This window comes from Dama dama, chromosome 4 (genome assembly GCF_033118175.1).
Source record: "Dama dama isolate Ldn47 chromosome 4, ASM3311817v1, whole genome shotgun sequence".
Classification (NCBI taxonomy): Eukaryota; Metazoa; Chordata; class Mammalia; order Artiodactyla; family Cervidae; genus Dama; species Dama dama.
The window spans coordinates 54,245,601-54,273,532 of record NC_083684.1 but is presented as its reverse complement, the minus strand read 5'-3'; the positions used below and the strand labels follow the sequence as shown (position 1 = coordinate 54,273,532).

The window sequence follows — 27,932 nt, the reverse complement described above, 5'->3', positions numbered from 1 at the left end:
TCCCTAAATACCCACCACAGGGGACAGAGGCCTTCTATCAGTGTTCGTTACATGATTTTATAGCTCCCGTGCCTTGAGCTTTTAAGGTTTTAATCCCTGTGCTGGACATTTAACAATCTTACAAATTCCTCAGGACCACTGTGTTGGGTAAGTTTTGAAATCCCTACTCTATTGCTGAGGAGAGTGAGGCTCACAGGGCCGGCTTTTGATCATATAGTAAGTAGCAGAAAGAGGGTTTGAGCCATCTGCCTGACCTAGAGAGTTTGGATGGGGCAAAGCCAGCCTGTGTAGCATTTCGTCTTTGTCTCTGCACCTGCCCAGGTGAAGTGTGCTCAGCACGCATGCGCGCACGCGCATTTAAAGCACCTGTCGCGGGTCCTCCACTCCAGCAGGAAGAGGCGGGCGCTTGGCTTGACGCCAGCCCGAAGGATGCTGGTGAGATACAGGAGCCAGGTTCCCGCCTCTCGGCTTGGGCCTCTCCAGGCTCTTGACCCCAGCCCTTCTCCCTTGCAGAGTCCAAATGTGTCCCTTGACCCAGAGCCTCGGAGCACCTCAATCCCTGACGGCGTCCCGGGGGGCAGGAGCATCTCCCCAAGACGCCCGGAGAGGCCCCTGGGGCCTTGCGCGCCGCCAGGGCTGGAGGAGGCTCTGAGAGCGCTGGGGCTGGAGGGAGAACGTGAGTACGCCGGGGACATCTTCGCCGAAGTCATGGTGAGTGGGGTTGGGGTGGGGTGGGGGGAACACTCGTGGACCAGCGGGCTTTGGGCAACTCTAGCGCCGCCCACATCCCTGGAGGGCAGCAGAGGCGACGTTCGGGTTGGAGGACGCCAAAGCTGACTCTCTCTCGCAGCACCCACTCAACAAGTCGTCCCTAACTCCCACCTCACCAGCCTCTCACGTCACTTCCCGCTGACTTTGCAGCCTTTGTACCGCTGCCACCCACAACTTCTTGGCCTTTTTCTCTTGCACTGTACCTGTGTGGAATGCCCTTTCCCAGCCTCCCCAGCTGTTTGCAGCTCCTCCTTTGGTACTGCGTAGTCCCTCACATTGACCCACTTATCAATGATTCAGTGAGTTATTAACAAATGTTTCTGAGCATGTTCTAGGCACTGGGGATGCTGTGATGGACAACACAAGACAGTCTGCCTCAATGAGCGGAGACAAACAAGCAAATGTAGGCGATAATTTCAGAAGGGCCACAAAAACCAAAGCGCAGGCTATGGTTGTCCACAGATACTGTCTGAGACAGGCACTGCCAGAAGAAATACTGAAGGGATGCGGTTTATTTAACATCTTGTGAGCATCCCTCCCACCCCAGGGTCTCTGTTAGGAACCAAGATATAGCTGTGATCTGGACAGAAATCCTTGCCCTGCTGGCAGTCTAGTGGGGCAAAAAGACAAAACTTTGAAGTAAACACCAAATATCTCCAGGCTGAAAATACCATGAGGAAAATAAAGCGATGAGATAGAGATGATAGGGTGCACGGAAAAGTATATAAAAAGTTGGGGAAATTTTAGCTGAGACTAGAAGGACTGAGAAGTCAGAAATGCAAGGAGTGGGGAATGACCATTTCAACTGGCACATAAGTGCAAAGGCCCTGAGGTAGGAATGAGGCTGGCAGAGTCCAGGACCAAAAGAAGTAGCTTAAGTGTGGGTTTTGGGGGGAGAGAGGGGATAGGTGATGCTGGAGCAGGGCCGGAGTCAGGGCAATTAGGATTTTCTCTTAAGGGTACTGAAAGCCATGGAAGGGTTTTAAGCTGGGGAGTTCCTTGGTCAGATTTATACTTTAGAAAGACCCTCTGGGTGCTCTGAGGATGGATTGAGGGTTGGTGACTAAGACTGGAGTCTGGGAACCCAGCAGAAGATGCCCAGTACTGAAGTCCTGTGGCCTTGGGGGCTAGACTGGAGAGCTGGAAAGTGAGGCGTCCAGAACAAAGTCCAGGGTTCTAGATGGGGACACGCAAGAGGAGTGTATTCGCAGGAGACATTGGAGGCCAGTTTGTATGTGGCACTCGTGACGTCCAACTGATGCGAGGAGGCTGGAGCCCGGGAGGGAAGCCAAGGCACAGGTGTGGAGACTGAGGCCGTCCTTGCCTGATCTCAGGTGTGCCGCGCGCTGCCCCCGAGGGCCCTGCCCCGCACCGTGACCCCGGAGATGCGCGCGCTAGTGGTGGATTGGCTGGTTCAGGTGCACGTACGTAACCGGGAGAGGGCAGGGAGGGGCCTGCGTAGCAGTCTAGAACCTTGGTGCTCACTCCCCCCACCTCCCCAGGAGTACCTGGGTCTGGCGGGGGACACGCTCTACCTGGCCGTGCACCTGCTTGATTCCTACTTGCGCGCGGGCCAAGTGCGCCTACACCGCCTGCAGCTGCTGGGCATGGCCTGCCTGTTCTTGGCGTGCAAAGTGGAAGAGTGCGTGCTTCCCGAGGTACTTCCGGGGCGGGGCTTGGGAGGGTGAAGCCCTTCCTCCCCGCCTCACAGATTAAACGCCTAGTGTGTGCCGAGCAAGCACTTCACCTAGTCTTAGAATCCCAGCATGTCTCTATGTGGTAGAGGCTACCAATGTGTCCTTTTAACAGAGGAAGAGACTGAGGCCCCGAGAGAGGAAGATATTTGCCAGAAGACAAGCATTTGGGACTTGGACTCAGTCTTGAGTAGTTATAGTAGCTATAGTCCTTCTTGAGTGTATTTAACATGCATAAACTCAGTGACTTAATCAGAACTGCCTGGTGAAACAGGAAGTCATATCTCCGGTTTTATGTGAAGACACTGAATCTCAGAGAGCTTCAGTGGATGTCCATGTCAGACAGTGAGCAAACGGTAGGGTTTGAGGTCAGGAACCCAAGTCTATCTGGCTGTGAAGCCTCTGCTTTACATGACTTCCAGACAGCAAATCAATGGCCCCATTTTACAGACCAGAAGCTGAGGCCCAGAATGGGGACTGAAAAGATGCCAGGCGCTCAATGCAGGGATTAACGAGCTAGGGTCCAAGATTTCCCCACCTCTTTCCCCACCCCCCGCCCCCGCCCAATTCCCAGCCCTCCTCCCTCTGTCTCCTGGGCGCTGGCTCCTTCTCGCTGGCCGAGCTTCTGCGTGCGGAGCGCCGCATCTTGAGCCGCTTGGATTTCCGGCTGCACCATCCGGGCCCGCTACTTTGCCTCGGGTTGCTTGCTGCGCTGGCCCGGAGCGGCCCCCAGGTGCAAGGGGCAGGAACGCGGCGCGGCCTCGTGGGTAGGGGCGTGGCGTGGCCTCGCGGGTATGGGCGTGGCTTGTGCGGGCGGGCGTGGCCTCGCGTGTAGGGGCGTGCCCTGACACGCTCCCCGCGGAAACTGCAGGTGTTGCTTCTCGCCACTTACTTCTTGGAGCTGTCTCTGCTAGAGGCCGAAGCCGCAGGGTGGGAGCCGGGTCGCCGTGCAGCTGCGGCGCTGGGCCTGGCTCACCGGTTGCTCGACGGAGCGGGTTCCGGGCCTGAGCCGGCGCTTTACAGGTATGGCCGCTGTGGAGGGTCTCTGTGGCTGCAGGGCCTACCTGCTTTGTCGCCGTCTTTACCGTCTCAGAGAATATGAGACAATTGTGTGGGGGCGGGGCTAGACTTGTTTCCTGAGTGCGAGAGAGAATGGGGTGACTGCCTAGTCTGGGTGGTCCCATTTGCTTTTCTCTGGAGGTGTCTCAGAGAATGGGGTGTTTGTACAGATTTGGGGGCCCAGAACCTTGTCCTAGGGTGAAAAATAGGATTTCCTCAGGCCCAGAAGATGCTCTAACTGCGTTCCAGAGTTGCGAATGAGGGGTCTGCAAGCCTCGAGTTCCCCAACTCTCCTCCTGGCCGCGAATGGGATTACCCTTTAGCTGCTCGAACCCCTCATCTTGTTAACTGTGCCACCGCGGGGCAGAGTGATCATCTTTTCCTCCAGCCCATGCCCCTGGGGTGGAGCTGGATGTCTGTCTGTCCACCCTCAGCCCCACTCCTTCCCTCTCCGCGGGTCCTGGCTCGCCCATAGCGGCGCCCTGAGGGCAGAACAGAGGGTCCGCCCCTCGGCGCCCCTCCAGTCGCTCTAGAGGATGGGTGGCGTGTCCGACCCCGAGAGAGCCCCTGAGCAGCCCCGGGGACCCAAGTCAGCTTGTCTTCTCAGCCTCGAGCCCCAAGTTCCGAGGACAGGTCGTGTCCTGTCCCCCGCTATTCTTGCCCCACCTCCGTTTCTGTCTCTCCGCCGCAGCCGAGCGGAGCTGGGCCCGCTCGAGCGGTGCATGGTCCGCGCTGCGCTCCGAGGCCCCGCGCCCGGCCGCGCCGCCGTCTTCCTCAAGTACGCGCGGCCCCAGCGCCAGGGCACCAGCCTCGCCGCCGCCTACCTGCTCCGCCACTCCCTACCGGGGCCTCCCTGAGCCCGCAGACCCCAGCAAAAAAAGACTCTCTCCTTGTGCGTCGGTTTCCCACTTCAATAAATAAGTTTTTATTCCGAGCGCTCTCTATCCTCAGTGGTCAAATTCTGGCCCTTCTCTCGTTTTTGATTGGTGGTTTTCCGGGCCTCCCACTCACCTAATTGGATGTTCTCACCGAGGCCGTTAATGGCTGCTGGGAGACGAGATGAGAATTCTGGATTACGCCACCAGGGGGCACTGGCGGGCTTTCACAAGCGCTGCTGGGCTGGGAAAAACGCGGATCTCAAACGCAAATACTTGCGGGAGTTAGAGACGCTGAGAGGAAGATAGCAACGCGGGCTAATGAACCTCGGTCTCCGGGTTGGGGAGAAGCTAGGAAGAAGGGCGACTGTGAGAAACTGAGAATGCCTGTCCTAGTCATGAAGAATGTCACCTTCATGGTGCCAGGTTTTCAGATTTCGTTCGTAAGGGAAGTTGAAAATCTGCGATTCCGTAAATATCTCTGCTTTTATATGTTGGCAACTAATTCAGTATTTTTAACGGTTGCACAAATCCAACATATCACATATACTGGCCCGCGAGGGTCATCAGTTTGTGATCGTATGGGCCTTGGATAGCAAGAGTTTGTTAAATGGGGTCTGGTTTATGGGGTCTGAAGTGCCACGGTGTCAGTGGGTATAATTATAGTACCGACCTCATAGTGGTGTGATGAGGCCGTGAGTTAACATAAAGGTAAAGCTTTAGGACCGTGCCTGACACCTCGTAGGTACTGTGAAAGTACTAGCACCGCATCCCAGCAGAACTGTGAGCTAGTACAGTTGTCCCCTCTTTCTGTTGAGCCTGTAGCACTCAGACATTAGTAGGTTTTCTCAGAAAATAATTGTTATGAATCAGTGGGTTTCCACGTTTTTAATTAAAAACACGCCTGGGGTGCAGAAAGGTGACTGATGCTGTTCTGGAAATCAGTCTCGGGAATATTAGACTCTTAACCAAGCCTAGGTTTGGAGGTGCTGAGAGGAGGAAGTTTTTACCACTGAGGTGTTCAAGTTTGGAGGATCAGGGAGAGACTCAGTACAATAAAATATAGAAATACAGTTGGAATGAGAGGTTATGTTCAGGTTTGGGTCTGTTGGGTGGGAACTGCCATGGGAAGGGGAGGGGACAGTGGAAATACAGGGTTGGTGTTTGGGAATGAGACCCAGGCTAGGGTCTTGGTGGGGGTGGTAATGGTGCTATACATAGTTACTCATTCACTCATTCATTCCACAACTATTCATGAATATGCCAGGACTTCCGTGGTGCTCCAGTGGTTAAGAATCCACCTTACAATGCAGGCAATGCCAAGTTGACCCCTGGTCGGGGAACTAAGATCCCTCATGCCTCAAAGCAACTGTGCCCACACACTGCAACTAGAGAGTCCATGCGCCTTAAGGAAATATCCTGCATGCTGCAACTAAGACCCGGTGGAGCCAGATGACATAAGTGAAACTAGTTTACGTGGACGTTGACTGAGAGTCAGGCACTTACAATCACATATCTCACAGTCTCAAGAATGATAAGGAACACTGGCTGCTATCTGGTCATTACTGAGCTACATGCTTTACCTACATAACATGATCTGGCTCCTACAGCTCCTCGGGAGTCAGCTCACTTGTTACCTGCATGTTATGCAGAAGGAAAGTGGAGGAAGACCGGGGAGCTTGGCCAAGGTCTCAGCCCCGGGTAAGCGGCTCAGGAGGGCTGAAGGACACTCACTCACTCTGGTTTTCTCTTGAAAATCTCTCATGTGTTTCTTTCTCTGTGCATTTTTTATTACTGTGATCCTCATGCTGCACTGTCACGTGACTGCTTTCTCACTGCTTTTTCTACCCAGACAGTGAGCTAGATGTGGGCAGGAAACAGATCTCTCTTGTTCATCGAGTTCTCCCCTCCTTTGGGAAGTCTTCACTCACCATCTCAGCCTATGCCAGGTGCCTCCTGTGGGCCCTCAGAGCTTGTTGTGTTTCCCCCATTACAGCCCTGGCCCCTCTGTCTCTACCTCCCAGGCTGGCCCACTCTGGGCTGCCACTGTCTGATCACCTGTCAGTCTCCGCAGTTGCCTAGGAACCCAGTGAGGGTAGAATCTGAGGTGCTGTCAGTCCCTGTTATGTCCCAGCACCACCCAGTCCCAGAACTGGGCACAGAAAGATATCAGTCAATATTTGTTTGTTGAATAGATAAACGAGTGTGTTCCACAGTTGCTATCACAGTCCTGTATTACTGATGAAGATACAGAATCACAGGTAATTTAGGTGATTTGTCCAAGTCAACAACTAGTGAGAAAATAAGCAGGAATTTGAATCTGGGCAGCTTGAATCCATGGCCTGTGTTCCTACCCAGCTATGCCAGATGCCTATCGGTCTGAAAACCAGCTTTCCACGAGGCTATCTTCTGGCTCTTTTCCCCAGACTTGTTCTTTCCTTCTAGAAAGGTGCGGGAGCTTTGGGCATAAGGGAGGCGAGCAAGCAGCAGAGTGGGGAAGGTAACAGGAGTGGGAAGAAGGGTTTTGAAGAGAGTGGGGTTTTGAGGGGTTTCTCTAGACCCATAGGGGGCAGCCGGAGTCGGCTGTCGGAGGTGCGGGGGCGGAGAAAGGGTGGGGACCAGCCCCGCGGGGGGCGATGCGGTAGCTGCAGCGGCGGCCGCAGGAGTTTCCCACAATGCAGCGCGGCGCGCTGTCCCCGGTGCTGATGCTCAGCGCTGCCCCGGAGCCTCCGCCGCGCCCGCCTCCCGCCCTTTCCCCGCCGGGCCCCAGCCCCCGCCATGGGTCGGCTCGGTCCAGTCCTACCCCAGAGGCTTCGGGAGCCCTGGGTGCGGCGCTCGACAGCAGCCTGCGGGCCGCCGTGGCATTTAAGGCGGAGGGTCAGCGCTGCTACCGGGAGAAGAAGTTCCGGGAAGCCATCGGCAAGTATCATCGAGCGCTGCTGCAGCTGAAGGCGGCGCAGGGAGCCCGCCCGGGAGGCCTGCCCGTCCCCACCCCCGGGCCCGCCACCAGCCCAGGGCCAGCCCGCCTCAGCGAGGAGCAGCGGCGCCTGGTGGAGAACACAGAGGTGGAATGTTACGACTCCCTCACGGGTACGGCCGTCGGGGAGCGCAGAGGGTGCCTATGTGAGAGGCGCGGGACGTGAGAGGCACTCCTCAAGCCTTGGGGTGGGGGCTGGAGGCTCGAAGGGGTTGGGGCTGGGGTCTGTGAGTTGGGGGTAAGAACTAAGAACTTGATCAGGGAGAGGCGTTGGGAGTCTAGGGGGCCACAGGGGTGGAAGGAGCTGGGATGCAGGAAATGGGCTTTGGGCTGCCACCTGCGAATCTCAGGTGAGAAAAACTTACCCTGGAGGAGCCATTCAAGGACCCATCCCTCACCACCTCTGAGATCGCCTTTAGTACTCTCCCTAACAGACACTTCCCAGCTAAGCAAGCTCCGAGAGCCCCGCTCTGTGTTTTTCGCGCCCTCTAGCGGCGGCGCAGATTGATTCTGTCTTGATTGGTCAGAAGCTTGGCGTTCCCCGGTGGCCCGAGCAAGCCTGTAGGCTGCGCTCCGCCGTCTGAAAGGGAAGGGATTGATTCTCTGGAGCCTGAAGAGCCAGGCTCCTCGCGATCGGCTGAGGCCTCGGTGTCGACAGGCTGTGAGAGCCCCGGTCCTGGTGCTCCCGCAGCCTGCCTCCTGCAGTCGGAGCTGGTGAACTATGAGCGGGTGCGCGAGTACTGTCTCAAGGTGCTGGAGAAGCAGCAGGGCAATTTCAAGGCTACCTACCGCGCCGGCATTGCCTTCTACCACCTGGGCGACTATGCACGCGCCTTGCGCTACCTGCAGGAGGCCCGCAGCCGGGAGCCCACAGGTGAGGGGCGGGGTGGGAGCAAGCGAGGGTGGGAGAGAAGAGGAAACAAGGGAAGGAGTGAGGGCAGAGCGGCTTCAGGGAGTGCTGTACCCCCTACCCCACGTCCACTCTCTACCCATCTACTTACACACACACACACTCATCCACTCACCTGCCAGTCATTCGTGTCCACTCATCTGTCGTTCCTGACATTCACCCAACCACCTCTCATCTCTTCGGTCATTAACCTACCCTGATACCTTCTGTTCACCTATTCAGCCACTTTCCTGGACTCTCACAACCTCCCCCGCCCCCACCCCGCCCCGGCAATCTCCATTTACCCCTCCCCCCTCAAACTCATTCACCTACTCACTAACCCATTCACATACTCACCTATTCATTCACCTTTCCTGGCAATGCCAGAAAAGTAGCAGGGGGAGGTGTTGGCAGACCTGGAGGCTTGTTCCTTGCCCTGTGGGAAATCATAGGGGGTGTGTGTGTGTGTGCAATGCCAGAAAATTAGCAGGTTGGCAGACCTGGAGGCTTATTCCTTGCCTGGTGGGAGATCATAGGGGGTGTGTGTGTGTCTGTGTGTGTGCACATGGGTGGAGGAGACAGAAGACTCAGTTCTGTATTAATCATCAATGAAGGAGGAGCACAATAGGTTTATGGCCCAGGGTGTGAGATGAGTTTTCCTGCTAAGGGGTTTGGAGAGAACACGCTTCCTGCAGTGTCACTGGAGGGTGAGAAGTGCAACAGGAGTCTCTGAGCTCAGGCGTGCCTGGCCGAGGGCACAGCAGATACGAAAGTATGGAGGTGTGACACGTCCTGCTCTGCCTGCTTGGCTGGGCTTTCCGAGAAGGGCTCTGGTGACACAGGCTGTGTGGGGGACCCAGTGGAGGATGGGGACCATGACGTATGAGCCAAGGTGGTGCGGATGTTACCTGCTGCCCCAAGACACACAGATAATACCCTGCCTGCCTCCCCTGCAGACACCAACGTCCTGCGCTACATCCAGTTGACTCAGCTCAAGATGAACCGCTGCAGCCTCCAGCGGGAAGACAGTGGGGCCGGGCCCGGGACTCGGGACGTCGTTGGCTGAGGCCAACCTGGGGGGGGACTGTCCCTGTTCCCCCCCACCCCACCTCACCTCACCGTGTAACTTCCCCTGACTCGTGTTCTCTGGTAAAGCACTCATCACTGGTGACCATAACCTCTTTGTGTGGTATTCTTGTGGGGCCCGGGAGGGGACAAGGGCCTAGGCTACACACCCTGGACTCAGACCAGAGAGGCCCGGGATGGAGGATGTGGGGTGCTGTGCCACTGGGGATGATCTAGGACCTGGGCCTGGGCCAGGGAAAGACACACAGCCAAACGTGGTAGGGGGCAGGGGTTACCTTTAATGCTGCATTTTGTGCCAAATCCTCTATGACGCCCTGTCCCTGAGTACCCCTGCCCACCCTCCCCTCCACCGCAGGGCAGGCACAGGGCCCCACCCCCTGGGGTACAAAGGAATAAATTAAACACCCTCCCTCCCCCCTTCCCCAATAAATAGTGAGTATCCTGCCCAGGGCCTCCCCTGCCATGTGGCATGGTGGGCTGGGGCGGGGCCTGGGGCGCTACATTCATGGCTGCCCAGGCGGGCGGCGGTGGGCAGGCCTCAGCGGGAGCCATGGGCCCCGCACAGGGGCACTGTGCTGTCCTGGCTCTGCCCCTCCATGTCCATGTCGAGCAGCGTGGGCTGCATGCTGAGGGGCCCCGGGCTCTCTGGAGTGTCTGGCCTGCTGGGAGGCGAGATGCTGAGCGTCTGGCCGAAGGAGACCAGTTTCCAGGGGTCCAGGCGGGGACGGCTGGCGGCTGGCCGGGGCCTTGGGGCGAAGGTCAGGGTGGTGGGGCGGCCTGGGAACTCAGGGGGCCGACGACGGGTGGGGAACAGGGCCTGGGGGTCGGGCAGGCGGGGGAAGTCCAGGGCATCTCGAGGGCCTGGTAAGAGAGGATCGAAGGAAGTGAGTGGGGTGGGCCAGAGGGTGGTGTTTAAAAGGTAGGAGCATTTACATGAAGATTGGAATTGGACTTCTCTTGACAAAAAAATCTGATTTTGTTGGGCCTACTGCCCAGCAGGGTTTGGACCTTTACCTCACCACCCCCACCTGCCCCCAACTCCTAACTGCTCACTCGTCTGGGTGCGACTCTGGGCAGCCCTTTATCTTTCAGAGCCCGTCTCCTTGCTAGTACTCCAGACAAAGCCCTCATCTCTCCCACCTCTCCAACACTGGGCAGGCTCACCGAGACCCACAGAGACACTTTAGGCATGTTGCTGTCTGTGAATGGGGATTTCAGCACCTCGGCTACACAGACGAGGATTAAATACAGTAATTGTAGAACAAGTAGCACAGTGTCTGATAGGAGGTCCTTAGTTCCTTTCTGTTCTAATCATCTTTGTCGTGTTAATAAACTGTAGAGAACGGGTACTCAACACATGGTGTTAGCACTAGTGATCGTTGCCATTAACGTCACCTGCCTGGCCCCTGTAGGCGTTAAGAGTTCCTACTTCTGCTTCATTCTGCCTCTCAGTTACCCAGGGATCCACAAAGCCTTTTGAAGCAGTGGGGGCCATGGAGACACTGACTCTCCCCACGCTAAACAAGAGGACTCCGCGTCCAGCGTGTCCTTGCTGGGCTGGGACATAGAGCTTTGGCGGGAGCAAGGGAGATGGGCCCTTTTCTGCGCCCGGAGCACGTGGAGCCTCACTCACCAGGGCCGGGGCCCGTGGGCTCTGGCGCCCCCCGCTGCCCCAGCGCCCCATCCGATGGCGTCCGCCGGTGCCCGCGGCTCACAGCGCGCGCGGCCGTGACGTGGGTGGGCGTGAGCGACTGCCGGGGGTCCTTCTTGAAACTCTCCAGCTCCAGATCCACCAGAGGGTTGGTGCTGGGTGGGGGCGCGGGTGGGGAGGGTGGCGGGGAGGGCGCGGCCGGCGCAGCCTCGTCGCTGTCGGAGCGCAGCAGCGAACGCGTGGAGTTGCAGTCGGACACCGACGACAGTGACACGAGGGTGGCGGAGGGCGCCAGGCTCGGGCCGGGGGCCGCGTCGTCGCGGCGGCCGGGGGAGCGCCCGGTCGGGCTGAGGCCCCGTGGGAAGCGGCCGCCGCGGGGGAAGAAGAGGCCGTCGAGCCAGCGCCGCTGTTCCTCGCCGTCCGCCGCGCGCGCCTCGGCCACGTCGGCACCCAGGCCCACGGCGCCCAGCAACGTGGCGCAGCCCAGCAGCGCGAGCTCGCAACGCCGCCGGGAGCCGTGCCCGGGCCGGGCGGGCGGCGCGGGCGGACTAGGCTCCCATGGCGCCCGCGCCCCCGGGGAGGGCTGGGTAGGCAGCGGCACCGTGAGGTAGGACGGGGTGGTGTAGGGGGACGGGGGCACGCTGTTGCCCCCGTCCGCCTCCGCGAACTCCTCTGCAACCGGGAGAGGGCCGTCACTGGCCTCTGACTCACTTAACTCTGGGCCCCGGGCCCTTTGGCCCATCCCCCACCCCGGGACTTGGAGGCAAGGGATTGCCCCCAATGACCGCACCAACAAGATCACCAAGTCCCACTAAGCGTGGTTCTTGAGTATTTCTCCCCCCAACCCCCCTCCCCTTGGGAATGACCCCCACCACCCAGGGACCAGCTGTCTCCCATTCCAGGAATGCGTCCTACCCTCTGGCCAGTGAAATCCAGCTCCCTCCGTGCAACCCTGGGGAATGGTCACCCCTTGGTCTTGGGTTATGTTCCCCTTTCCAGGGAATGTCCCTCCCCCTCCCTTTTAAAGGCACCCTCACCCTCTTACCCATTTCATTGAGGCTGGCAAAGCCTGGGGCGATGGGTGTGTGTTTGGGGGATTTGCCCAGGTTGGGGGCACTTGATGACCACTGTTTGCTTCCTTCTCCCAGGGCCTTCAGCCTGCAGGGGGCACCAAAGATTGGGGGGCCAGTCATAGGCCTCCTGGCTGCCAAAGGCCTAGGAGAGAGGCGCAGGGCGTGGGGGGGGGGGCGGGGGGGGGGTCCATGCGGCCTGTACCTCTCCTCTCCGCCAGCGCGTTCCTTCTGCAGTGTGGAGCTGGGCCCCCAGGTCCGGCCCTTCTTCTTGCCCCCGACCAGCTCTTCCTTCTTTGGGGGTCCGCTGCTGCGGCCCCACGTCCCACTGCCACCACTGCTGCTGCCACTGGTGCTACAGCCACCGCCATCCACGGGGGTCACTGGGCCCAGAGAAGCCACTTGGTCACCGGGTCTCAGCCTGTCCCAGTTGATCTCCAGCCTTACTCTCCCCGCCTTGGTCTCACCCTCCACCTGGAAGCCCAAGGGAGCTGGGATTCTGACTCCAATCACGACCCTTCCCTGCTAGCCATCCTCACATAGCTCCCCACGGCTGTCGGGATGATGTCCTGGCTTCCTCAGTGTCATCACCTGTCACCCCTCCCCAGTTAACCCTTCAGCCATCCCTTCATTCCCAAATGTTTACTAGCACTGTCTACGTGCCAAGCCCTGTGGGAGGTGCCGAGAAGACAGCAGTGATAAGAGTAGACCAGACACCCTGCCCTGGCCCTGGAAGAATTTACATTTTAGGGGCTGAGGACAGATGATCAACAGGAATCACCCTAGGTTGTCATCTGGGTCGGGGGCTAGAAGGTGATTAGCAGTGTGGGGCAAGGAAAGCTGGTAGGGGGCTTGGGGAGTTAGGGATGGTCTGGTGTGTGAGAAGGAGGGATCTGAGCAGAGACTTGAAGGAGGTGAGGGAGGGAGTCAGGTGGACACAAGGCAGAGGGAAGAGCAGATGCCAAGTCCCTGTGGAGTGTTCCGGAACAGTCTGTCCCCTACAGAGTCGACTGTTCTCTCTCCTCTGTTCCTATCACACGGTGAACATCCTGACCACCATGGTTCGGTCGTCATTTGTCTCTGCGTCCGCCCAGGAGAATGACCTCTGGGTACAAAGCAGGTGCCCAAAGAGCAGTGTGTCGGGGGTGGTGGGTGGGACAAGGCCGGGGTGAATGATGGAGCAGAACGGACTGGGGGAGCTGACTGGGAATCCTTCACCTCCTCAGCAAACCCTGCACCTCTGCCATGCGGCTGACAGGCCATCTGCCCCATTCAAGGCCCCCGTCCTGGCCCAGCACCCTCGTCTCACCTGTCTCCCACCTTGACTCCTGCCTGCCTACAATCCCTACTCCTCACGGCAGTCAGAGGGAAAAGGTCAAGTTTACTCCATCCCTGCCTTGCTCACAGCCCTCCAGAGGTTCCCCCTCAGATTTCAGATAAAATCCAGATTCCTTATCCCCTCTCTTAAGGCCCAGGGCAATCCTCTCCTGGTGAACCCTTGACCATAAACTCACTGCTCTCCCTATTCTTCCTACTTCATCCAAATTGGCCTTCCCAGCTGATAATCAGCATACTTGTTCCTGCCTCTGGGCTTCCACCTTTGCTGTTCCCTCTGCCAGGGACACTGTTCCTTCAGATCTCTACATGTGTCACCCCTCCTGACCATGCAGGTCCCTACTTAAACCTCGGCTTCTCTGACAATCTTTCTTCGTGATTTAAAAACAGCAACCCTTCTGTTTTATTCCCTTCCCTGATTTCCTTTAGAGTGTGTACCACTACAGGAAGTTATCCTGCTCACCAGCTTGTTTACTTGTTGTCTGTTTCCCCCAGTGATAATGAGGGAGGGGGATCCTACCTGCCTGCCCCCCTGATGTTGCTCTGGCTTGGTGCCAGGTATGTGCTCAGGGAAGTCTGTTCACTGACTGCTCAGGGCCTTGGGAGATACTCACAGCGAATGGCCCTCAGCCGGGGAATGATGCTGGGGCTTGCGGGTGGGCTGGCCCCATCTGATCCTTTCCGCTTGTCCAGGGTTGGAGAGGCCTGGACTGTGATCTTATGTTCAAAGCCTGCAAAAAGAAAGACTTTCCTAAGCACAGGGTTCCATGAGTAGCCAATGAGAAGTTCCCTTTGAAGGAATGCCACCATTTTGCATTCCTTAATGCAGTGGTTCTCAAACCACTGCAGCATCGACATCAAGTGGAAACCTCTTGGAAACGCAGATTCTTGATGCCCTCCCTGAATCAGGAACTGTGGGGGTGAGGTGCAGCAATCTAACTGCAGTGTAACAGTACTCAAGTTACCTCTGCTGCTCACTCGGGTCTGAGAGCCGCTGCCCCGAGGATCTAGGCTTGAGTGTCCAATATGGCAGCTGTTAGCCACACATGGAAAGTCAGCACTTGAAATGTGGCTTGTGCAACCAAGGAACTGGAGAGTGTTACCTTTAGTTATTTCGTTGTAAGTAATTTAAGTTTACTTTTAAAAACAGATACTCAGTTCAGTCATTGGAAACATTTAAGTATGTTCGGAACAACTTTGGTATGTGAATCTGCTCTTTCAATTGTACATTTTATGAAGCCTAAATATAGGTCAAGAATTTTTGAGGACAATTTAGAGCCCAGATTGAGATGCACTAAGAACATAAAATGAATATATGTGCCTAAGTGAAGTCACTTCAGTTCTATCTGACTCTAAGACCCCAAGGACTGTAGCCTGCCAGGCTCCTCTGTCTATGGGGATTCTCCAGGCAAGAATACTGGAGTGGGTGGCCATGCCCTCCTCCAAGGGATCTTCCCGACCCAGGGATCACACCTGCAACTCGTACATCTCCTGCATTGGCAGGTAGGTGAGTTCTTCACGACTAGTGCCACCTGGCTTCCCTGGTGGCTCAGCTGGTAAAGAATCTGCCTGCAATGTGGAAGACCTGGGTTCGATCCCTGGGTTGGGAAGATAACCTGGAGAAGGGAAAGACTACCCACTGCAGTATTCTGGCCTGGAGAATTCTATGGACTGTGTAGTCCAGGAGGTCACAAACAGTCAGACATGGCTGAGCAACTTTCACTTTCAGGGCCACCTGGGAAGTTCATAAACTGCACACTGGATTTCAAAGGTTTAGTGTGGGAAAAAAAGAAGGTAAAATATCTTATTTAAAATTGTTCTTGTAATGACTACACGTGAATATTGGGCTAAACAAAATACACTAATACACTATTAAAGTTAATTTCACCTGTCCCCCCCCCCCCTTTTTTTTCATATGGCTACCAGAAAATGTAAAATGACACATGCAGCCTGCATTATATTTCTGTTGGCTGGTCTTATTCTAGGCACTGTTCTAGGGCTTGTAACATCTCTTGTAACAGAGAGATTATCAGCATGAAGTGCCTTCTGACGTTACCTAGAAGGCAGTCTTCAAAAAAAAAAAAAAATCAAACCTGAACTTAAAACTGATCCTTGAGATCCAACTCTTAGGTTGAGCCATGTAAAACTTCTGTTTCTATAGGTCAAAAATGGCTGAACACCAGCAATTTCACATGGTTTAACCTAATACCAATTGATAGGAAATTCAAGGGACAGAGGGACATGTTAAGAGATACCAGGGAGCTGCAAGCAGCAAAATCCAGACTATGGGAAATGCTCTGGGATAAATGAGGCAAGGAGGACAAAGAAGAAGACTTAAAAAGATATTAAACAAATAGCTGGGAGACAAAACTACGAGGAAAAGTAAGGACGTGATGGCCCTGAAAGTCAAGGCAGGTGTTTACTCTTAGGAAGTGGCAGGGGGATTGTTTGGAGGGGGCGTGTGCAGGCATCTGGAATGGCTCTAGGGTCTCTCTGCTCTCCTGGGAGATTCTATTAATGCATTAAGCTACACAGTTTTTGGGGGGTCATTTTCTGTAGTTGTGATATATTTAGTAATAGTAATTTTAAAAGGCTTGAAAAGTAAAGAAATAAAAGGAAGAGATGACCCCTGGGTTAGCGCTGCTCCCAGCGGCCTCTCAGGGCTGCTGAAGGGGCGTGGGCGGGTACCGGAGGGCAGGCTGATGCGGCTGCCGCCTTCCCGCAGCTTGAGCAGGCGGCTGCGCTTGAAGTTGCCCTTGCGTTTGCGGACCCGGGGCTTCTCCTGGCTCAGCTGGCACATGAGCAGGTGCAGCTCCCGCTCCACGATGTCCATCTCGCGCTCGGCCAGCTCTTGCTCGCGCCGCCGCAGCTGCTCCTCCTGGAAGCGCTGCTCCTGGGCCGCCCGCAGCAGCTCCTCCTCACGGCTCCGGAGCTCCTGGGGAGGAGACGGGCGGCTTGGGGAGAGGGCCGGAGCTACCCTGCCCCCGGGGCTGGTCCCGGGGCTGCTGGGCCTGGTTGGTGTCCCGCACAGGCCGTCCTGCTGTGGGGCAAATTGGGTCACAATCCAACTTAGGCTTCATTCACTACCTGGGGTTGGGGGCGAAGGCAGGAGGCTGTGTTGGCCCAAAGAAAGGGCTGGCTTTTCTTTCTTCTTCTTCTTTTTCTCTTTGATTTTTAATTTTTAAAGTTTTCAATTTGGAAAACATCCACAAAAGCGGAGAGAGAAAAGTGCATCCGACGCACCCACCATCCATCCAACTTCGACAGTTAACTTTACAAATCTTTTTTCACGCATCACCTTCCTGCTCCCCTCTCCCTCTCACTTTTGCTGTAGGATTTTAAAGCCAATTTCTAGACCTCACGTGGTGTCACCTGCAAGTACTTCAGGGCAGGGTGTCTTTTTCTGATCAATCTGCCAACAGGAGGCTGTCTTTCCTTAACATGTGAAAAAGGCTCCCTTCACCCTGAATGGGACCCGAAGATCCCCAGGCTCAGGGGAAGGGTCTCTGCCTCATCCACGGCATCAGGATTCAGGCACCTTGCTCCATCCCTCCCACCTCACCCCTGCCTTCACCTTCTCCTTGGTCCGGAGGTCATCGAACATGTGCTGAATCTCTAGCTTCCAGTCTTCCTGCAGTGAGTGAAAAGACTCCAGCGGCATCTGGAACAGGGCTGACTGTTCGATGACTTCAAGTTGCTTCAAGATGCTGCCAAAATCTGGCCGCCCGTGGGGGTCTGGGTCCCAGCATTCTGGGGTGGGGGTGGGGAGGACAGCAGTGGGAGTGGAGATGTCAATGGCCATGCTCTGGGGCATCAGTCTGCTCAGTGGAGGCAGGACTTTAAGGGACTGTGGACAAATAGCTCCCATGGAGCCCGGGGGAAGGAATTCAAAGCCATGTTCCCGGCAGCGTTTCACTTGGTGAAACCCTGGGGAGAGAAACTCAGGGACCTGTTCCCTGACTGGTGGTAGAATCAAGGGTCAGGGAGGAATCCCAGGGCCAGTGAATCCTAATAGGCTGCCCTCAAGTGCTGTGGGCCTGCCTGGCCAGAACAAAGGCCTGGAGGCCACAGAGCCAACCATAGGGGAGACTGATCATGGTCCCATGGTTCCAGCCCCTTCTCCCTCACTCCTGGGCGCAGCGGAATGGATGGGTGTGAAGGGGTGAGGTCTGGGCCTGAGGGCTCCTTGCCACCCCAAGCAGAGCCTACCCTCTTCCACGGGGCCCTGGCTCACCCTCCAGTAGGCGGGCAAAGGGCTCGGGGCATGTGGAGGGAATAGGCAGAGTCAGCTTGTTCATAGCCACGCCATATGCCACGGCCAAGGCGTCGATTTCACGGTAGGGGACCTCACCCGTCAGCAGCTCCCAGAGCAGTACCCCGAAGCTGCAGATGGGGGAGAGGGAGTGGTGATGCCACAGCCCACCCTCATCCTCACCTACACCCCAGCCCTGCCTCCAGTCCCGTGGTGGGCCTTCCGCCCCCCAGCATCCAGCCCCGGCCAGTGAGGCCACAAGAACTGGCTTTGACCTCCACAGCCTGATCTCAAACAGATGTGGTGGGGTTGGTCCTCTGGTGTCTCTCCTTTGCTCTGCCCCTCTTTCCTCCGCTCCCCTGCCTGAAAACCTTCAGTGGGTTCCTCATGCCCACTGGGCAAATCCACCCTTCTTACCTCTGATCTTGCTGACCCCCGCAGCTTCCCCCTCTAAACACTCTTGGCCCCTGTACCAACCCCAGCTGCATCTCGCAGTCACGCTAAACAGTTGAACAAATCCTGTTTTTCCTAACCTCTGGCCTTTGCACACGTTGTTCCCTTGGTTGAGAACACCCTTCCCCTTTGCCTAACTGTCTTTCAAGTCACAACTCAGGTGCCCTCTCTAACCAACAAGGCTTCCTTGATTCCACAGCCTCCAAATCTGGGTCAGAGGCCCCTTCACTACATTTCCATTGAACCCGCTGCACTTACCTCTAAATACAAGTTAACACTATTTAACATTTACAGAGCACTTACTCCAGGCCTGCATTACTTGAGTCCTGTAAGGCAGAAGGCACTGGATAAGACCCCTATTTTATCCAGTGAGTGGGTGCAGGCTCAGAGAGGTTACATTGTTTGCTTAAGGTCACACAGCTTGTGAGAGGTGGAGCCACACTGCACTCAGGGCCACCTGAAGCCCACAACAGCGTCCTTGGTGGCTACAGTTCCAGAGCATGCATCACCACACTACTGTCACCTGCACGTTCATCTGCTCCAGTAAACTCTGCTCCTTCTGGGTCCTGATGGGTGTTTTATGTAATGCCTAACACATAGTGGATCCCCATGCTCCCCCATATCGAGGCATGCATTCATTCAACATACACTTATTAAATGTCTGCTGTGTGCGAGGCACTGTTCCGGGTACCGGAGTAAGATAGACACAGGCCCTGCCCTCATGCAGCTCCTTTCTCAGTGACAGCTCTGGTAAATTTGAGCTGGAGGAATGCTGCCTGAAATAACCTTCCATCCTCTTTTGCATCAAAGTATGCCCATATGGCAAGGGTTCTGGCCAGTGGGATATGGAAGTGTGTAGTGTGCAACTAATTTCCAAAAAGTCTCCTTAAAGGGAAGGGGTCCCCTCTCCTCTTTTCTCCTTCTTACTGGTTGGAATATAGACAATAAAAGCTGGAGCTCAAGCAGCCATCCTGGACCATGAAGTAGACTTGGGAATGGTGGCCATACAAGGTGGAGGAAGATAACAGTGGATCTTAAGTGTTGGTGGCCAGACCCCACCCCCTCTACCTCTTCTACATCTCTGGAAACTTGTGGGGATGTTTTGATTGTCCAATGTCAATGACACTCCCATTAAAAACCCTAAAATAGGACTCTGAATTCCTAATAGTGTATCAGGCCTGGGCTTTTACATGAGAGCAAAAGCATCCATATTATTTTTATTTTGGGTTTTCTGTTGTCACTGAAATATGGCTTCTATAAATGTTTGGGATCATAAATGAATGCCTTATGTGAAGCAAGACTAAACTTCCCCCCAAGGGCTGCGCTGCTCTATTTGAGACTTCCTGTCTGATCTGTCTGCCCCAGGACCATGACTTTGCTGCTTGGTCCATCTGGAGCCTCAGCTGGGGACTGACCTGGGTTTGGCTTCCCCCCAAGAGAAGGCCGAGTTTCTGCTGTCACCAGGTCTTGCAGGTGACAAACAGCCACCTCGCTGGCCTCCTGCCCCCACTCCTGTCCCCTGAAGTCCATCAGCCGAGGCAGCCTTTGTGATGCTCCATCAGATTGTGTCATTCACAAATGCCTCCAATGGCTTTCCAGTGCACTTGGAATAAACCTGGAGTCTGCTCCCTTCTCTGCGGAGCCCTCGGCTCTCTCTTTCCTCCATCACTTCCCATGACTTTCCTCCCTGCCTGCTCTGCTCCAGCCATGTGTCCTTTTCTGGAACATGTCATGCTCATTCTCACCTCAGTATTTCCTTTGTGGCAGCTGCTCCCCCTGCTTGGGAAGCTTCTTTCCCTAAACTCAGCATGACTGGCTCCTTCTCATCATTCAGAACTGGGCTCGAGTGCCACTTCTCATAAAAACCTTCCCCAAAGTCATCTCCAGACTGCAGAGAGCTTTTCAGTTAGCTTCTTAGCTCGTAATACTGTCTAGTCCTTTATCTGGTGGATTAACTTATTATTAACTTATTATCTTTTAAAAATTATTTTACAATTTTCTTAACTTAAAAACAGCCTTTTCAGCTTCACATGTTTGTATGTGAAAGTGAAGTGAAAGTTGCTCAGTCGTGTCTGACTCTTTGTGACCCTTTGGACTGCAGCCAGGCAGACTCCTCAGTCCATGGGATTCTCCAGGCAAGAATACTGGAGTGGGTTGCCATGCCTTCCTCCAGGGGATCTTCCTGACCCAGGGACTGAACCCATGTCTCCTCTGTCTCCTGCATTGCAAAGAATTCTCTACCCACTGAACCGTTAGGGAAGCCCGTGTATGTATGTATTATTCCTGTGGGCAGGAACTGGGTCTGTTTTTATATGCTGCTATATCCCTTGAGCCCAGGGCAGTTGGATGGATGAATGAATGAATGAATGAATGGCTACCTATAAAGGTCTCAGTTTCCTGTCTGAGGAGTGGGGGCCATGTCATGGATGGTGTCTTGAGGATCTTTGGTGCTGACAGCCTATCTCTATACCACTTCTGCTAGCAGAGCAGGCACCTGCTTTGGTGCTTGTCTGCTGGTCTGACCTTGCCAGCAGCCCCTTTTCTGGATCCCAGCTCCCAGCGGCTGTGGCAGCCGGTCCCTCCCACTCTGCCCTTCTCCCCCTTCCTCCCTCCTCCACTCCCAGGAGGCCTCCCCTCCCTGCCCCCCACCCCACCATCAGCACCTCCAGACGTCACTGCTTTTGGAGAAGAGGGAGAGACGGATAACCTCCGGGGCCATCCAGGCGTACGTCCCCGCAGCGCTCATTTTGGTGGTCTTGTGCCACTCGCGGGCGAGGCCAAAGTCCGTGATCTTGAGCACCGTGTCTGCGAGGTTGTGGTTCTCTATGGCCTCCAGGATGAGGACTGCAGGGTGGAAAGAAAGGGGGGGGGGGTCATCCTAGATCTGCTTAGCTGCAGACCTGTGTCCTACCCCACCTCACCTGGAATCTCCTATTTGCTCTCTCCCTGTCACCGTGGGTCACCCCCTTCTGCAGTAGCTCCTTTCCAGGCCAGAAGACCATGAACCCTTTCCCCCTGGTCTAATCGCTGCCTTAACCTCCCATGAAGGGTTGGGGAGCCTCCTGAGTCTAACCTGGGCTCCCAGGAGTTCAGTGAAAGGTTGGTAGCCATGGCCTTGGTTCTCCTTGGTCTACGTTCAGATTCCCAACCACCCCAGAAGTGGTAACTGCAGACATGAGCAGGAGGGGATGGTTTTCCTTTCCCTTTTGTCACCTGCTATGGGGCCTTCGTGGCCCCAGTTCTACTCTTTTTTTCGTCACACTTTGCCATGTGTATCTCCCCATCCTTTACTTTGGGTTGGCTGTGTGAGTCAACTTGTCTGATAAAATGAGTCAGAAGAGACAGTGCCAGTTCCAAGCCCAGGCCTCTCATATCTGCTTGCCCTCTTGCCCTTCTGCCCTCACCACAACAACATGCCTTGGCTAGCCTGCTGGTCCAAGGAAGATGAGCCCCACCTAAATCAGTTTACCTCCAGCAGGCCTGCAAATGTATGAGCGGTAACAAAGGACACTGAGTTTTAAGACACCAAGTTTGCCGGGTGTGTGTGTGGGGGGTGGTTTGTTACACAGCAGTATTATAACAAAATCTGACTGACTGATCTATCCCCCAAGCACATTGAATGGTTCCAACTTACTTGCTGCCTAGAGTGATTACCAACAACAGTAACAATCATGGCCAGTGTTTATCAGGAGCCTATTATATGGCAGGTACAGGGTTAAACCCTTTAAACAAATTAACTAGCAAGCAACCCATTTTATTGACAAGCAAACTGAGGCTCTTGCATGTGACTCTACCTTCTAGAAGTCTTCCCTTCTCAAGTCACCAACTCCTGTTTGTGGTGTGACCTTGTGACACAGGGAACACCCCATGGTCTTATACTTCTCCCAGCATGGGAGAAATAACTCCCTAACTCAATTCACTTACATTATATATATATATATACACACACACACACACACACACATATATATATATGTATATATAACATACATATATATACTATATAGTCCATGGAATTCTCCAGAATACTGGAGTGGGTAGCCATTCCTTTCTCCAGGGGATCTTCCCAACCCACGGACTGAACCCAGGTCTCCCACATTGCAGGTGGATTCTTTACCAGCTGAGCCACAAGGGAAGCCCATGTTATATATACATTATATAGATATAACATATGTATATATATATATATATATATATCTATTTTATATGTATATAAAATTATGTTACCCCGGCTTAAGACCCTCTAATGGCTTCTACTACATTGAATAAAATACCCAAAGTCTTCACCATAGCCCCTCAAGATTGACGTGATCTGGCCCATCTACTTTTATGACCTCATCTCCGTCTTCTGCCTGACTCCTGCTCTTCCAGCCTCTTCAGTCTCCTTGCTGTTCCTCCAACAAGACACCTTCATCCCCACCTTAGGACCTTTGCCCTGCCCAAGTCTTCATAAAGCTGGGTCCTCTGGGTTCAGGTCTCTGCTCAAATGTTGCCTTCCTGGACCATCTAATCTAAAGAGCTCCCTCTGCCCCATCCTTAATCTGCTTTATTTCCTACAGAGCCCTTGATACTCTGAAATTTTGTTATCTATTTAAACACCAACCATCTATTTCTGTCCACTAAAATATAACTTCCATAAGCATGTGTGGGGGGTAATCTTATCTTGTTCACTTCTGTAATCCCCAGAGCCCAGGACAGTGCCTACACTTAATTCTGCTTCAGAATTATTAGTTGAATGAACCAATGAATGAATGACATCAGATGAGGAGTTCCTCAGGGGAGGCTAAATGGGGGAAGCTGTGCTATGGAGGCCCTGTTTCCTCTGTCTCAGGCATGCATCAGTCCCAGTGCCCAATCAGGAAGCCAGGCTAAGGGCCCCACAGACCCCTTGTCCAAGAGGCATTTGGCTACAGAAAAATTTGGGGCCATGGGAGCATGTTCTTATACCCTACCTGCAGGCTGTGAATCAGCAGGAGTGAGGAAGGACTGAGAAGGGACCCAGGCTTCAAGAGGAGCATGTTGCCAGTCCTGCCTCCATTTACCCAGAATTTCAGAGTTAGAGCATGAGCATCGAAGAGGATGGGGGCTGACTGTCTGTCTTGCTCAATTCCCCAGCCCTGGTGCAGGACTGGTCACACCATAGGCATGTGGTAGCTGTCTGCTGAGTGAATGTCAGACCTGGCAGGTGAGAAAGACTCCACCCCTCTACTCCAGGGGCTAGCAGAAAAATAGTGGGGTGGAGTCAAACATTTCAAGATGTAGAACTGACATGAATCAGAAACATGAGACGTGAGGGTTGAGGGCAAAGAGAAAACCCTCCCATATTATGTGAGGGCAGGGAACATGTTGGCCTCACTCACAATGGGCCTCTCTTTCATAGTATATGATCTGATCCAGTAAATACCAAACGACAGAATAAACAAATCAACGTAGACAAGAAAGGGAGTGACATGGGGCAGAGGAAGGATGGGAGAGCCAGAAAGGTAGGATTTTTCCTTCCCTGCTGTGTCCTAATAGTCAGGACAGGGTCTGGTACCCAACAGGTGCTCAGGAAATACCAGGAAATGAATGAAACCCCTAGATGGTGAGTGCCTTAAGGGCAGAAACCATGGCTGTTTTGGTCCCTGTTGGGCTTCAACGTGATAGGTACTCAGTTAATGTTTACTGACATCATGAGAAGCTGGTTGATCTAGATGAAAGTTCTGGGGAACCTTGCCTTCCATCTGGCCCCAGTTCTCCTTCAACCAACCAATCAACTTTTGAGAGTCTTATGATAGGCCAGGCAGCCAGGAAGTTTTTACATAAGCCACATCCCTTTTCTTCCTCCTCCTCCTCTTTCCCAGTTTGTCTTGGCTAGCTGGGACAGAGGCCCAGGAGGACACCAGGAAGTGGTTCTCAACTGAGAGCTATTTTGCCCTACAGAGGACATTTGGCAATGTCTGAAAACGTTTTTGGTTCTCATAACTGGGGGGTGGGGAATGCTAATGGCATCTAGTGGGTAGATGCCAAGGATGTTACTCCATAACTTATATCACCCAGGTCAGCCCCTCTGCAACCCTCTGGTGCCAAATGTCCAGAGCACTGAGGCTGAGAAACCCTGACTCCGGGTCAGGCTCTTTCTATCTCTGCCTGGTGGACTATGGTAGCGCTGGACTGTAAGGGCCATGAGGGCAGGCACTATACCTGTCCTGTTCACAGGAGGGAACACAGGGCCTGTCACAGTGTTCATGAAAACATCTTTATAGAGCTACTGTGACTGTAGTCTTCAACCTTTCTGGGCTTCCTTTTCCTCCCAGCCCTGAAGGTATACTGCTGCCCCCTCTTGCCCCAGCCAAGATTTTCTGGTGTCCCCCTCCCGCCACCAAGGCTTGGCCTCACAAGGTTCAATGGAAGCAAGTTTTTGGAGGACACCACTTACTGTTGATGGACTTGAGGTCCCGGTGGATGATGGGAACAGGGGCATCATTGTGCAGGTAGTTCATGCCCCGCGCCACCTGCACAGCCCAGTTGACCAGCACGTGAGGGGGCACCCGCCGCCCTGCCAGCACCCTGCTCAGGGCGCCCCCTCTGGCATACTCCATCACCAGGCAGAGGTGTGGGGGGCTGAGGCAGGCACCCCTGAGGGCAATGATGTTGGGGTGCTGCAGGGCTCCGAAGAGTCGGGCCTCCTGGCGCACCTGCTCTGCTGTCACCGCCGGGTCCCGTTCAGGGTCCAGCCGGGCGGCCTTGACCGCCACCTCCTCGCCTCGCCACAGGGCCCGATAGACCTTGCCAAAGCCCCCTACGCCGATGATCTCCTCTAGCTGCAGCTCGTGGAAGGGAATCTCCTGGGGCAGCTGGAGGCCGGCGGGCGCGGCGGGGGTGCCGAGGGCCACGTAGTTGCTGGGGAAGACGCCCACACGACCGCTGGGTAGCTGCCCGGTCCACCAGCCCTCGTCGCCCGACACGGCACAGTCCTGGGAAAGCACCTGGACGCGGTCGCCCCTCCGCAGGGTCAGCTCCTCGTCGCCTGCCGCCTCGTAATCGAACACTGCGGTCCAGACGGGCCCCGCGGGGGTCGTGCCCCACTCCTTGGCCGCCCGCCACTCCTCCTCCTCCATGGGGGAGGGGCCGGGGGCTGCGGGAGGCCGCTTCACACAGGCTGCCCGCGGGATGCAGAGGGCGGGCCCCGGCGGCCAGGATGGGGGGCAGTCCCTGCGGATTCTAGGGGACTCCTGGGGGCCATGGCGGGGGGGCCCTCCACAGGAGCAAGAAAAAGCCTCTTTAAAAGGGCAGGGTCGTGCCCCCTGATTCAGCTGTCCAGGCAGGGTGGGGTGGGGGAAGGGCGGCGGGTTCACCTGTCCCCCCTAAACGTCAGGGCGCTAAGAAGGCCTGGCCGCGCAGCTGCCGAATTCCTGCCGGGGTCCGCCGGTGGGGGACGAGGGTGAGGGAAGCAGGCAGCCCCCTTCCCCGCGCCTCTCACCCCGCGCAGCTCCACCGGCGGCCCCCGGCTCCGCATCCCGGGCCACAACCTCCGGGCGGGGCGGAGCTGGCGGGGTCCCGGGGGGCGCCCGCCCCAGGACGGGGTGGCGCGCCCCTCGGCCTCCTCACACGCGGGGCGGCCGGGCGGCCCCCATCCTCAGCACCGGCCTCCCGGTTGGCCCCAGCCCCTGCCCCCGCCCGCACCGCTTCCAGGGGCCGCCGGCCGTGCCTGAGTGACGTGCTCGCTGCCGCCGCGCCGCGGTGCCGCCTGGGAGTTGTAGTCTCCGGCAGCGCGGCTTCGAAGTCTGTCCCCGTCCCTCAGCCTCCAGAGCCTGACCTCCGGCCTCGGGCCGAAGTGGGGACTACGCGGGGCCGAAGGAATCCTCTGGGTAGATAAGCCTGGCCTCGGACCCTCCCTGGGACGCGGTGGGCCGGACGCCTGGAGGAGGAGAGGAGGAAAGGGCCGAGCGCTCCTCACAGTCCTTTCGAGGACGGTGACTGACGCGCTTCGCAAAGGGAAAAGTAGGAGCTGCGTGAATGGTGGTTACTGCCCCGAGCCTCTAACGCGGCCAGGATGAGGTCCCCGCGGCTGGACGGCCCCTAGGGGGCCCGACCCGAGGTGCACGCTGGGAAGTGTAGTCTATTCGGACTACACGCCGGACCGGCGCTGTGGGGAGTCAGCCCCCCGGCGAGCTGCCACAAGCTCGCGGGTCGGGCTGACTGTGAGGCCTCTGCTGGGAAGACGGGGCTGGAAGGATGTGTGGAGTGTCCCTGAGGAAATCACCGCCACATCTGCTTTCCCCACCAGCTCTAGGTTCCTCTGCCTCCACAGTCACAACTCGAGAATCCCCGCCTTCCGTAATGGGAACTTCAATTTACTGGGGCTTATGCATCCTATTGCTAAGTGCCCGCACACAGGGTGGTACTAAGTGCTCTCAAAGCCCCATTTTACAGATGACGCCTAGGGAAGTGAAGTGTCTTGTCCAAGGTCACAAATGTAAATGATAAAGCTACAATCAAAGGCAGATTTTAAAATGAAAACCCACCACGACCGCGACGACAGTAATTTTTAAAAAACCGTGCCTTCCCATTTAAAGAGTGGGTAAACAGTCCTGCAGAGGTTCGGCGAATTGCTCAAGATCCGAAAGCTTGTAAGCAGCAAAAGTCTGCATCTTTTCACTAAGCCTCTCCTGACTGGTGTGGGGGTCTGGCGGGAGGAGAGAAGAGAACTACGACGGGCTCTGGTGCCTGAACCCTAGAGAACTGCTCCACAGTCTCCTGGGAAGTTGTTCCCTGCTCAGAGGGAAAAGGGTACCTGCTCTCCTAGCTACCTGTGAGGGAAGCTCAGGAATTCTCAAGAATTCCTTGCTTGTTACAAGAGATGCCCCAGCTTCTTGAGAACAGGTCTTTCTACTCTAACCTGATACATGCTTTCCTGAAAAACCTGTAGGTCTGCAAAGCAGTGCACTGTTAAAAATAAAAAAGCTTTATGGGGAAAAAGAGAATTAGGGACAGCTTGCTGAAAACATATGCAACTGTATAATGAGTTATACAAAACCAGTATTGAATTCCAATAAAAATGTGCTCAGCCGTGCCACTTTTTTTGACCCCATGGACTGTAGCCCGCCAGGCTCCTCTGTTCAGGGGATTTCCCAGGCAAGAATACTGGCAGTGGGTTGTCATTTCCTCCTATAGGGAATCTTCCGAACCCAGGGATGGTGCCCACGTCTCCTGCCTTGGCAGGCAGATTGTTTCATCACTGAGCCACCTGGGAAACCCTAATAAAAATACAATCTCAGTTAAATTTCCAGAGGGCATATGCACTTAGCAATACTTTCTGTGCCTTCTTTGCAATTTTAAAGGCTGGGGCTTGTACCTCCTTCACAGAGATGCCAATCTGGAGATACTTTCTCATGGAGATTATTTTCATCAAAAGTAAAAATCTGGAGAATTCCCTGATGGTCCAGTTAGGACTCTGCTTCCACTGCCATGGGCACGGGTTTGATCCCAGTCAGGGGACTAAGATCCCTGCAAGGTGCCTAGGACTGCCAAAAAAAAAAAAAGAAAATCTGATCCAAGGTGTAGTCTTCATTAATCTGGGAAAATATTGTTGCAGTTTCTTCACCTGTTTTCACAGTTTTGCCACATACTATCTCATTGGAAAAGACCCTGATGCTGGGAAAGATTGAGGGCAAGAGGAGAAGGGGGCAACAGAGGATGAGATGGTTGAATGGCATTACCAACTTAATGGACATTAGTTTGAGTTAACTCTGGGAAATAATGAAGGACAAGGAAACCTGGCTTGCAGCAATCCATGGGATCGCAAAGAACCAGTCAGGACTTTGTGACTGAACAACAA

The 27,932-nt window shown here is 55.1% G+C and overlaps 3 protein-coding genes across 5 annotated transcripts in view; 1 reads left to right on the top strand and 2 right to left on the bottom strand.

Annotated features, from left to right (window-relative positions):
* Window positions 1–27,932, bottom strand: part of ZNF780A (zinc finger protein 780A) — a 428,674-nt gene that overhangs the window by 313,671 nt on the left and 87,071 nt on the right. The gene's annotated exons all lie outside the window — the stretch shown is intronic.
* On the top strand, window positions 430–9,678 carry LOC133054361 (tetratricopeptide repeat protein 9B). 2 transcript variants are annotated; one of them, XM_061139297.1, is made up of 4 exons: window positions 430–711; window positions 2,106–2,195; window positions 3,337–3,488; window positions 9,222–9,678. In XM_061139297.1, exons 1-4 carry the CDS (start codon window positions 430–432, stop codon window positions 9,565–9,567), a joined length of 870 nt encoding a protein of 289 aa, XP_060995280.1. In that variant the 3' UTR covers window positions 9,568–9,678. The 2 variants fall into 2 exon arrangements, with proteins under 2 accessions (XP_060995280.1, XP_060995281.1); XM_061139298.1 differs by lacking the exons at window positions 430–711; window positions 2,106–2,195; window positions 3,337–3,488 and adding exons at window positions 4,463–7,489; window positions 8,068–8,250 and having other exon boundaries at window positions 9,222–9,442.
* On the bottom strand, window positions 9,720–26,130 carry MAP3K10 (mitogen-activated protein kinase kinase kinase 10). Of its 2 annotated transcripts, XM_061139296.1 has the most exons (11): window positions 24,790–26,130; window positions 24,531–24,606; window positions 20,776–20,956; window positions 17,642–17,790; window positions 16,982–17,157; window positions 16,096–16,342; window positions 14,022–14,138; window positions 12,278–12,455; window positions 12,048–12,160; window positions 10,985–11,674; window positions 9,720–10,212 (listed from the first exon to the last, which is right to left on the bottom strand). In XM_061139296.1, exons 1-11 carry the CDS (start codon window positions 25,210–25,212, stop codon window positions 9,890–9,892), a joined length of 2,673 nt encoding a protein of 890 aa, XP_060995279.1. In that variant the 5' UTR covers window positions 25,213–26,130; the 3' UTR covers window positions 9,720–9,889. The 2 variants fall into 2 exon arrangements, with proteins under 2 accessions (XP_060995279.1, XP_060995278.1); XM_061139295.1 differs by having other exon boundaries at window positions 9,739–10,212; window positions 24,531–26,130.

Excerpts from the sequence above, each read along its gene's own strand:
- LOC133054361 (XM_061139297.1), top strand. The coding sequence starts at position 430 with ATGCTGGTGAGATACAGGAGCCAGGTTCCCGCCTCTCGGCTTGGGCCT. Across the intron at positions 712-2,105 it reads ACATCTTCGCCGAAGTCATG|GTGTGCCGCGCGCTGCCCCC; the intron begins GTGAGTGGGGTT and ends GCCTGATCTCAG. Across the intron at positions 2,196-3,336 it reads ATTGGCTGGTTCAGGTGCAC|GTGTTGCTTCTCGCCACTTA; the intron begins GTACGTAACCGG and ends CGGAAACTGCAG.
- MAP3K10 (XM_061139295.1), bottom strand. The coding sequence starts at position 25,212 with ATGGAGGAGGAGGAGTGGCGGGCGGCCAAGGAGTGGGGCACGACCCCC. Across the intron at positions 12,456-14,021 it reads CCGGCTGAGGGCCATTCGCT|TGACCCCCGTGGATGGCGGT; the intron begins GTGAGTATCTCC and ends CTCTGGGCCCAG. Across the intron at positions 11,675-12,047 it reads TGCCAGCCTCAATGAAATGG|AGGAGTTCGCGGAGGCGGAC; the intron begins GTAAGAGGGTGA and ends TCCCGGTTGCAG.